At 59.6% G+C, this 10,594-nt stretch overlaps 1 protein-coding gene across 1 annotated transcript; it reads left to right on the top strand.

Moving 5' to 3' along the window:
• The first annotated feature begins 953 nt into the window (after positions 1-953).
• Positions 954-6,785, top strand: AURKAIP1 (aurora kinase A interacting protein 1). Its single transcript, XM_064371945.1, has 9 exons — positions 954-1,049; positions 1,283-1,345; positions 1,394-1,459; positions 4,051-4,177; positions 5,046-5,143; positions 5,235-5,563; positions 5,752-5,834; positions 6,070-6,515; positions 6,614-6,785. The coding sequence occupies exons 1-9, from the start codon at positions 954-956 to the stop codon at positions 6,713-6,715; spliced, it is 1,410 nt and encodes a 469-aa protein (XP_064228015.1). The 3' UTR covers positions 6,716-6,785.
• The last annotated feature ends 3,809 nt before the right edge of the window (positions 6,786-10,594 follow it).

The following is a 10,594-nucleotide window of genomic DNA, read 5'->3' as shown; positions in this document are numbered from 1 at the left end:
TCCTGCAGGGCCTTAGGAGGGAAGTTGTGGAAACAACAGAATGATTCTGGTGTGCCGCGGCGGACTGGGTTGTGACCCATGATGTCTGTGTGTGGGTGTGAGGGGCAGCCGGGCGCGGGGCACTTGGAGGGTCGCACATGCAAATCCCCAAGTACTGGGATTATAGGCGTGAGCCACCCGTCTGGCCTACAGCAGTCCTTTTATTGAACTGGAGCTGGTTCTTGTGGGGCAGGGACAGTGCAGAGGCAGTGGTCCCAGAGCTGCACGCAGCTGTATTTATATGCAGGTTTACTTACGTTCAGAATAAGGGATGAGTCACCAGGACTTTGTAGGGAGGGGTGGTAACGTCTGGATTGTTACCGGCTTTAGTTTGGAAAGGGGTGGTAATAACCTCCCAATTGCCATAGCATTTGTAAACTGTCAAGGCACTGGTGGGGTGGCTTATACCCATGAGCAAGGGGGGCCACCAGGGATCACCTTCCTGGCCATCTGCCACTTCCTTCCGGCTTCTTCACTCCATCCTGTCTGGAGGCCGTCCTGCAGGTCTCGTGCCTCCGTGCTGCAGCCAGCAGATGGGACCAGGGATCCCGCTCTTCCCCAGCTGGAGACTGGCTGGCTTAGGACAGAGCACTTGGTGGCCGCCTCCAGCATGGCGTGCCTCTCCTTGCACTCACCACTGCAGAGAGACGTCCAAAGCACTGACCCCATGCAGAGCCCCACACGCAGCACAGAGCCCCCTTGGGACCCGGTTGTCACAGGCCACCCCTCTGTCCTGGGTGAAGGGTCGTTCCTGGAGAGTTGACACCAATCGTGGTCCTGAGGACTTGGGGAGGGTGCTGGACAGGAAGGGCAGGCAGCAGGGCAGCCTGCCCCTGTGACTCCATGCAGACTGCATCTCCGCCATCTGGAGGAAGTGGATGGGAGGGAGCTCAGGGGGCTCAGGCTAGGGGGACATGATGGAGGGTTGTGAGCTCAGGAACATGCCGCTGGGCACGGTAGTGCCCCCAGGCACACTGCTCAGCATGCTGAGCACAGGACAGTTCCCAAGCGTGAGCCGTGCCGAGGTGGAGAAATGTGTGTGACACGCCAGGGCCCAGTGTCCCTAGAGCCTCCAGTCCCACATCTCTGGCAGTGCCTAGCTTCCACACAGGGCACCGCTGCTGCCTCAGGCAGGTCCTCCCTCGGGCTTTCCAGGGCCAAGTCTGGAGCTAACTAGATGGGTGGGCTAAAATGAGGGTCTGCCCCAGGTCCTTCGAACGTCCACACTAGGATTTGCCCCCAGGCACTGGGCCTGCGCTGTGACCACCAGCTCTGGCAGGACCAAAGGAAGGAGGAGCATGCACCGGTGTGGTCCTGCAGACGTCCCCCCTCAACCTCTGCTCCACCTCCTCAGGCCCAACTGCGGGGGCTACTTTCATCCCACCAGCACTTTCAGAGCTTCACGGGCAGTTGCATGAATGTGCGGATGGCACAGGCAGGGCTGGGGCCCAGCACGGGTGCACCCCAAGTTCCTCACAGTGCAGGGCACCCACACAGAGCAGCTCCTGTGTTGTGGAGTTGCTGGGCTGGCTTTGTTGGCAGTGGCCTTGCTGGAGTGTCACAGCCCAGGGCCCCCAACCCTGAGAGGACACACCTGGCGGAGAGGCCACCAACTCACCAGCAAGGGGTTTGAGCCCTGCCCCGGGACAGCTCACCGCAGTGCCCGTCCCGGGGGTGGGGCATCCTGAGCCAGTCCCTGCTCCTGGTCCCTTACCCTTTGGTGTAGGTGTCTGGTTCCTGGGCAACCCTGTGCCTGCTACACTGGTGAGCATTTAACTAGCACCCCGAAAAAAGGTAGCACTAGTTTTTCAATTTTTGTAAATACTTCCTTCATGGCCTATTTACTTTTTTTTTTGAGACCGAGTCTCACTCTGTTGCCCAGGCTGCAGTGCAGTGGCATGATCTCGGCTCACTTCACTTGTACCTCCCAGGTTCAGGTGATTCTCATGCCTCAACCTCCCACATAGCTGGGATACAGACGTGTACCCGCACACCTAGCCAATTTTTGTATTTTTAGTAGAGATGGGATTTCACCACATTGGCCAGGCTGGTCTCGAACTCCTGACCTCAGGTGATCTGCCCGCCTCAGCCTCCCAAAGTGCTGGGATCACAGGCGTGAGCCAGTGTGCCTAGCCCAGCCAATTGGGACAGAGTCTCCGTCGCCCAGACAGGAATGTAGTGGTATGATTTCTGCTCACTGCAGCCTCACTCTTCTGGGCTCAAGCGATCCTGCCACCTCAGCCTCCCAAGTAGCCTCAGCTACTCCCCATCAACCCTGGCTAATTTCTTCTTTTTTGTAGAGATGGGGCCTCACTATGTTACAGGCTAGTCTTCAATTCCTGGGTTCAAGTGATTGATCCTCCCACCTCAGCCTCCCAAGTAGCTTGGGACTACAGGTGTGAGCCACCATGCCCAGCTAATTTTTTTATTTTTTTGTAGAGACAGGGTTTCATTATGTTGCCCGGGCTGGATAGGGACAGTTTTAACTGCGAACTGTTCATTCCATGCAGTAGCCATTATATAGTTTTTCTATCATCACTTTTTTTTGATAGGGGAGTCTTGCTCTGTCGCCCAGGCTGGAGTGCAGTGGTGTGATCTTGGCTCACTGCAGCCTCTGCCTTCTGGGTTAAAGGGATTCTCCTGCCTCAGCCCCCCGAGTAGCTGGGACTACAGGTGTGCGCCACCACGCCTGGCTAATTTTTGCATTTTTAGTAGAGACGGAGTTTCACCGTGTTGGCCAGGATGTTCTGGATCTCTTGACCTTGATTGCCCGCCTTGGCCTCCCAAAGTGCTGGGATTACAGGGGTGAGCCACTGTGTCCAGCCCCAAGAATGAATTTTTAGGAGTGGGTCTAAAATTAGGGTAGACATTCTGATCTGTGTAGGTCTAATAACATCAAGGCAGGATGTTTCTGAGCCGTTGGCAGGGGTTTTGTACTGAAACGGGTGCTCCTGTTTAAGCTGAGCTTTTTTTTTTTTTTTTTTTTTTTTTTTTTCCTTGAGTCGAGTTTTGCTCTTGTTGCCCAGGCTGGAGCGCAATTCTTGGCTCACTGCAACCTCTGCCTCCTGGGTTCAAGTGATTCTCCTGCCCTAGCCTCCCGAGAAGCCAAGATTATGGGCATGTGCCACCATGCCCAGCTAATTTTGTATTTTTAGTAGAGGTGGGATTTCTCCACATTGGTCAGCCTGGACTTGAACTCCCAGTCTCAGGGGATCTGCCCACCTTGGCCTTCCAAAGTGCTGGGATTACAGGGGTCAGCCACCATGCCCAGCTTTTTTTTGGTGGGGGAGGGTGGAATATGGTCTCACTCTTTTGCTCAGTCTGGAGTGCAGTGGCGTGATCTCAGCTCACTGCAACCTCCACCTCCCAGTCTCAAGCGATTCTCCTGCCTCAGGATCATAATCTTAAGATTATTGAAGTATTATAGGCAGCTGTGCACTAGGTCGCCAAGATGTTCCCCAAGTATACTCGGTTGCACCTGGCCACTCTGCCCTCAGTCCAGTCCGGAGGGGCTAGGACTGCAGCCCTGCCCCACGATGCCCAGCTTTTTCTTTTTCCTTCCTCAAGGTGGAGTCTCGCATGATCTTGGCTCACTGCAACCTCTACCTCCCAGCTTCAAAAGCCATTCTGCTTCTGTCTCCCGAGTAGCTGGGATTACGGATGTGTATCACCACACCCAGCCTTTTTTTTTTTTTGTATTTTTAGTAGAGAAGGGGTTTCGCCATGTTGACTAGGATGGTCTCAAACTCCTGACTTCAGACGATGCACCTGCCTCGACCTCCCAAAGTGCTGGGATTACAGGCATGAGCCACTGCACCCGGCTAAATTTCTGAAGTTTCTAAAGAAAAACTTTTCTGAAGACAAATGGGTGTTTTTGGGGAAAAAACATACGTGCAGTAATTGTGTCCTTTGTTTAAAAATGAGGGATCCTAACACATGCACCCTCCCCATTTCTCACACTGCATTTTTTCTTCCTCAGTTGTCTATGAAGGATCGGTCTTCCTCCTCTAGTTCCAGCTCATGGAGCTTGGCAGCTCTCCTCACACGAGCATCTGGCGCTTCCCACAAGTGTTCCCACCACTCCTGTGGGAGGCAGCCAATCGGATCTGGCCTGGGCATTCATTGCTGCGGCCACTCTGTAAGCCTCCTGGGCCGGCTCTGTGCAGCAGCTGTGGCTGAGTAACGCCCAGCCTCGTAACAGCTGGGTTCTGCCCCGGCTGGGACCTTTCCCTTTTGGCCGGAGCCTACCGGGTACAGGGACCCAAACAGACTGGTCTTCCTCAGTTCACCTCCCTGAAATCGCTTCCTGAGAAGGAGAAGGACGTTCTGGTTCATCCTGCCCCCACAAGGCTTTCTACGACTGAAATGTCCATATTCCCTTTCTTCTAAGGGTCCGTAACTCTGGGGAGGTACTTTTTATTTTTTTGAGACGGAGTTTTGCTCTTGTTGCCCAGGCTGGAGTGCAATGGTGTGATCTCAGGTCACCGCAACCTCCGCCTCCCAGGTTCAAGCGATTCTCCTACCTCAGCCTCTGGAATAGCTGAGATTACAGGCATGCCCCACCATGTTCGGCTAATTTTGTTTTTTTAGTAGAGACGGGGTTTCTCCAGGTTGGTCAGGCTGGTTTCGAACTCCCGACCGCAGGTGATCTGCCCGCCTTGGCCTCTTAAAGTGCTGGGATGACAGGCGTGAGCCACCGCTCCTGGCCGTCTGATTTTTCTTTTCAAAATCACACTATGCGGTCGGGCGCAGTGGCTCACACCTGTGATCCTAGCATTTTGGGAGGCCGAGGCAGGAGGATACTTGAGGTCAGGAGTTCAAGACCAGCCTGTTTAACACAGTGAAAGCCCGTCTCTACTAAAACTGCAAAAATCAGGCCGGTGGTCACACACCCAGCGGGACAGAGAACGGAGTCGCCATCACCCATCTGCCACCCTCACCTCGCGCCAGGCAGCTCCCCAGCCCCAGGAATGAGGAGTCACTTGTTCGGGGTCCTTCGCCTCCAGCCCAAACGGGGAGTAGCTCCAGCCACTTCCGTCTTCCGGATAATTTCATCTTCGTCACCTCCGTAGCCTTGAGCCTGCACTTCCGTCGGCTCTGGCTGGTCCGGAAACGATTCTGAACCGGAGGGCACATCAAGGGCCCGCACCCCCTGGGATTATGGGAAATGTAGGGGGTTTTTTTGCCTCCGTAAGGGACCCGGCGGAGCGGAGGAGCTGTGCAAGGGGTCGGACCGTGACTCTCTAAAACGGAAACCGTCGCCTTTCCGGCCCGGCGGGGCCTGCGACGACGCAGAATCCGGGGCCCCGGGGACACCAGGGTGCGCTGCGCGTAGGAACCGCCAGGCGGCCGCTGCCGATCCGAGCGGGCTCGGGGACGGACCGGAAGTGCCTGCGGGCGGCCGTGGAACGGTCGGTTTGAGCCGCGCAGAGGGAAGGGTCAGCGGGGACGCTGCGGCGGGCGGACCCGGGGTTCTGCCGAGAGGGTCCCGGCGTCAGGCAGCGCGATCCGCGGGGGAATTTCGGTGCGTCCGAGCGCGACGCCGCTTGCGTCGGGGGCTTGGGAGCCTCGGGGCGCGAGCTGTGTTTGACGCAGAGTCGTCCTTGCGGGTTGGGGAGGCGGGGGGAGAAGGAACCGGACGCCGCAGCCCCGGCCTGCCCGCCCCGGCTCGAAGGCGCTGCCGCCCGAGCTGAGCAGGCGCCTGCGTTCCAGCTCCTCGAGCCCCGGGGCCGCCGCACAGACCATGCTCCTGGTGCGCCTGGCTTCCCCGCTGTTCAGGGCCGTTCCCCGGGCAGGTAAGAAGCCCCGCGGGGCGGCGGGGAGGGACACGCGGGGTGGGAGTGCGGCTCTCAGCAGCCCCGCTGGGGCCGGGGCCCGTGGCCACGCACGAACTCTTTTTCCCTCTAAACTTCCGGGGCTCACGGAGGGACCCTCAGGGGTTCAGGCCGGGAATTAGGGCAGGGGATGTCCCCAGCCCGCAGGGCCGGCGCGGCGTCGCGAGCGGTGACTGTGCCGTCCGGTTTCCCGCAGGCTGCCGCCGGCTCTGGCCCGGCTCCGGAGTGCTGGGCGGCCGGGCCTGCGGGCGCCTTTACGGCACACGGCCGGCCGGCCCGGGCAGGGCGGCCTCCCTGCCTCGCACGGGGGCCCCGCTGGAGCTGGAGGAGATGCTGGTCCCCAGGAAGATGTCCGTCAGCCCCCTGGAGAGCTGGCTTACGGCCCGCTGCCTCCTGCCCAGACCGGGCACCGGAACCCCCGGGACTGCGGCTCCACCCCAGTCCCACGAGTGTCCGCCCTGCCACACGGGGGAAGGGGCCGGGCAGGGGGAGGAGCGGGCCGGGGATGCGCTTCCGGTGCAGTGCAAAAACGTGCTCAAGATCCGCCGGCGGAAGATGAACCACCATAAGTACCGGAAGCTGGTGAAGAGGACGCGGTTCCTGCGGCGGAAGATCCGGGAAGGACGCCTGAAACGGAAGCAGGTGAGCGGCCCCCTCCTCGGCCCTGGGAGGGGCAAAGTGCCGGGACCGAGTGGCTTTGCCACGAATTACTTGGTGGTCCCTCCCTCTGCCCCCGGCAGCTCAAGTTCGAGAGAGACCTGAGGCGCATCTGGCTGCAGGCGGGGCTGAAGGAAGCCCCCGAAGGCTGGCAGACCCCCAAGATCTACCAGCGGGGCAGATGAGTCTGGCACCGCCCTCCCGCCCGCTGCTGTTGTGATCCGGGGTAATAAATGCTCAGAGTACTCAGCCGTCCCCGCGGGCCTAGAGCAGCTTTTGCCTGGTGTGGCGACTCAGGATGGAGGCTGGTGCCAGTCCCTGGTATTGTAGGAGCCCCGGGCACCAGGGTGGCAGATTGGCCATCTCTCTTTCTAGCCGGCCCTCAGCCGCCCTCCCGTGGGTGCTGGGCCTGTGGGAGCGAATGGGTGCTGTGTGCAGCCCAGGCTGGGTGCTGTGGACTCACTGTGAACGGAGCCCGAAGCCCCTCCCTGAGTGCCGCATTCCCTGGGGGAGGGAGGTCGACCAAATGAAGACCCAGATGGCGGAGGTGCAGGAGGACAAGACGGGTCGAGGGAGCGCCCAGAATGCACGGGGGCCACTCAGGTGTGTTTCATGAGTGGAGGGCCGGGAGGGGCTTCAGTGGGAAGTCAGGGAAGGTCCTGGTGCTGCTGGCGGTGGTGGATGGTACCCGCCACACTCCGTGGATGTGGCCTCCAGTGGCCCTCTGAGCCGTCCAGCCATCAGGGCCAGGCTGCCCGGCTGCCAGCCTTCCCAGGCATGTGTGCCACCTCCTGGGGCCCTGAGTGGAGGTGGGGGCTAAGCAGGAAGAGATGGCCCAGATGGGGTTCAGGGGGGCGGGGGCGGGGCGGCGCTGAGGAGACGGCTCGTTTACAGGGCTGGAGAATCCCTGAGGCTCAGCTTGAGGCCCCTGGTGTTTCCAGGTTCCTCTTGATGTAAAGGAAGAATACATTATTCCTTTTTTTTTTTTTGAGATGGAGTCTTGATCTGTCACTAGGCTGGCACGCAGTGGCATGATCCCGGCTCACTGCAACTTCCGTTTTTCGCTTTCAAGCAATTCTCCTGCCTCAGCCTCCCAAGTAGCTGGGACGACAGGCATGCACCACCACGCCTGGCTAATTTTTTTTTGTATTTTTAGTAGAGACGGGGTTTCACCATGTTGGGCAGGATGGTCTTGAACTCTTGACCTCGTGATCCGTCTGCCTCGGCCTCCGAAAGTGCTGGGATTACAGGCGTAAGCCACCGTGACCGGCCTTTTTTTTTTTTTTGAGACAGTCTCACTCTGTTGGGCAGGCTGGAATGCAGTGGTGTGACCTTGGCTCACTGCAGCCTCCGCCTCCCGGGTTCAAGTGATTCTCTCGCCTCAGCCTTCCGAGTAGCAGGGATTACAGGCGCCCACCACCACACCTGGCTAATTTTTGTATTTTTAGTGGAGATGGGTTTCACCATGTTGGCCAGGCTGGTCTCGACCCCCTGACCTCAGTGATCACCTGCCTCGGCCTCCCAAAGTGCTGAGATTGCAGGCGTGAGCCACTGCGCCGGCTGGAGCACAGCATTCCTAAGAGCAGGGCATGCAGGGCCCCGGACTTGGGTAGCAGGACATGGTGGGCAGGGCACCAGGAAGGTGCCCTGTGCGACAGGTGAGGAGCGCCTCCCATCCCACCTGTTGTGAAGGCTGGGCTGCCTCTCACCAGGGATGTGGTGTCTCCTGTTTTTTTTTGTCACAGAAACGTGTCTGTGGCTCAGGCTTGAGTCCCTTGCCCGTCACACCTTGGGGAGGGCTTAGCACTGTTCCCAGCAGTTTATCTAGAACAGGACAGACTTGTGGGTCACATATTGTCTGAGGAGTCGGGCCCTGCACGTGCCAGCTGGTGAGGTCAGCAGGGCCTGTCTGTTGGGCCCTGTCCCCACGGAGGGACTGTGTGGCTGCCCCTGGAGGAGCCGGGAGCCCATGGCTGCTGCAGGTGCGTTTCCCCACGCCACCACACGGGGGCAGCAGCCAGGCTCCTGGGTCCAGGGCTGGGGACCAGGACAGGTGGCAGGAAGCAGCTTGCGAAGCCCCAGCTGTGGTCACAGACATCCGGCTCTGTTTCCCCAGGTGTGAGTGGGGCAGGGGTCCCAGGGCCAGAGCCTCAAAGGCTGAAACTCCCTCAAGTGAAGCGTACCCCACTCAGTGCCAACCCTGGCCCTGCCCCAGTCTCCCGGTGCCCTTTCCCACCACTGGCACCCTCAGCAGAGCAGCTGCTCCTCGCATTTCCTTCCAGCCCTGCCTCGGGAGTTGCTCCGGAGCTCACTTGCCCCATCCCTGGGTGCAGGAGGAGACAGGAGGCCGGGTTGAGCCGTGTGGAGTCTGAGCCTGCAGAGCTTGGCTGGGCAACCAGTGCGGGGGGCAGCAGGCCTACCCAGCTCAGGCACAAGCCCTGGGACACCCCCCTGCCCCCGGTCTCCTCCGCTCCGTGGGGGCTGTCTGGGGGTGCTTTTGGGAGCCAGGTCAGCCATGCCTTTCAGCCACATCTGGAGACATCTGTGGTCGTCACAGTGGGAGGTGCGGCTGGCACAGGTGGGTGGAGCCCAGCGATGCTGCCACACACCCTGCGCCGTGAGGACGTACCCACCACAAACCCATCAGCCCAACGTCAGCAGTGGTGGGTACCCCGCTCCAGATGTGACTGTCCACCAAGGCAGTGCCTGAGCCGCCCACCGCAGCTCATGCGAGCCTGGACTCTGCGGAGCCAGCAGAGCTCACCCCGCCTTGGCTTGGAAGCCTGTGTTGTCCACCCACAACCTTGGGAAGCAGTTTGGGGCTTTTATTTTTATCTCTGCGGCTGCTCGAAGGCCACAAGAGGCCACCCCTCCCCTCTTCTCTGGGGGCCTCCGCCCTGCTCCTGGTCTGCGAGACATGTTGCCTCCCCTGTTCTGGCCCTGGGTATCATCTGGGCGAGGGGGCAGAGGCGGGTGGGGTGTTGTGGGGGCATATGGAGCTGCCGGTCACCTGCCCCTCACCACAGCGTGTCCTGATGCTCAGAGCTTGGGTTCCAGCCAGGGTTTGGCTCTGCTGGGGGTGGTCTTGGGCAGTGGGGATGGTGCACCCGGCCTCAAGCACCGGGGAAAGATTTGGTGGTGGCCTCAATAACGGGGCATCTTGGTGAGCTCAGCCTCTGGCAGGCCGGTGTCTTCTGTGGGTTCCGCTGGGGCTGAGCCTGGGGCCTGCCCAGCCACAGTGCTGTGGGTTCAGAGCTCTCATGGACCGTGGATGAGGCCTCAGCTCCCACTCCCAGTGCCCCTCCAGGACCCTGCCTGCTTCAGATGTGTGTGGGGGTGGGGACGCAGCAGATGTGTGTGCCACGCAAGGCCCAGAACCTCCAGGGAGCTGAGCCGAGCGCTCACTCCACGCCCTGTCTGAGGAGCATGCAGGCTGGTGAGGCCAACAGAGAGGCCCTGGGTGTGGAGCGGAGCCTGGGAGGAAAGCTGGCTTCCTGGGCTGGGCTAAGGCCCCCTGAGCTTCCGGGAAGGGCACTGGGAGCGGGGAAAGGACACTCCTGTTGATCTGGCTGGAGGAGTCTGGATCCTGTTTCCGAATGCCATGTTTTCAGAAATAGTCTCGCTCTGTACTCGGGCTGGAGTGCAGCGGCACAATCTCGGCTCACTGCAACCTCCACTTCGTGGCTCAAGCGATTCTCCTGCCTCAGCCTCCCAAGTAGCTTGGACTACAGGTGTGTGCCACTGTGCCTGGCTAGTTTTTGCATTTTTAGTAGAGATGGCGTTTTACCATGTTGGCTAGGCCGCTCTCCAACTCCTGACCTCAATCCATCTGTCCATCTTGGCCACCCAAAGTGCTGCGATTACAGGCGTGTGCCACCACGTCCAGCTAATTTTTTGTTTGTTTGTTTGTTTGTTTTTTTGAGACGGAGTCTCGCTCTTGTTACCCAGTCTGGAGTGCAATGGCGCGATCTCGGCTCACCGCAACCTCCGCCTCCTGGGTTCAGGCAATTCTCCTGCCTCAGCCTCCTAAGTAGCTGGGACTACAGGCATGCGCCACCATGCCC

This window comes from Aotus nancymaae, unplaced genomic scaffold (assembly GCF_030222135.1).
Source record: "Aotus nancymaae isolate 86718 unplaced genomic scaffold, 86718_ANA_hifiasm-v0.15.2.pri h1tg000250l, whole genome shotgun sequence".
In the NCBI taxonomy this organism is placed as follows: domain Eukaryota; kingdom Metazoa; phylum Chordata; class Mammalia; order Primates; family Aotidae; genus Aotus; species Aotus nancymaae.
Note: the sequence above shows the minus strand (reverse complement) of the source record. Positions and strands in the feature narration are given on the sequence as shown.

Coding starts and splice junctions, on each gene's coding strand:
- AURKAIP1 (XM_064371945.1), top strand. CDS start 954: ATGATGGAGGGTTGTGAGCTCAGGAACATGCCGCTGGGCACGGTAGTG. Junction 1,460..4,050: donor TCACGGGCAGTTGCATGAAT/GTGCGGATGGCA, acceptor TTCCTCCTCTAG/TTCCAGCTCATGGAGCTTGG. Junction 5,564..5,751: donor CGATCCGCGGGGGAATTTCG/GTGCGTCCGAGC, acceptor CCTGCGTTCCAG/CTCCTCGAGCCCCGGGGCCG.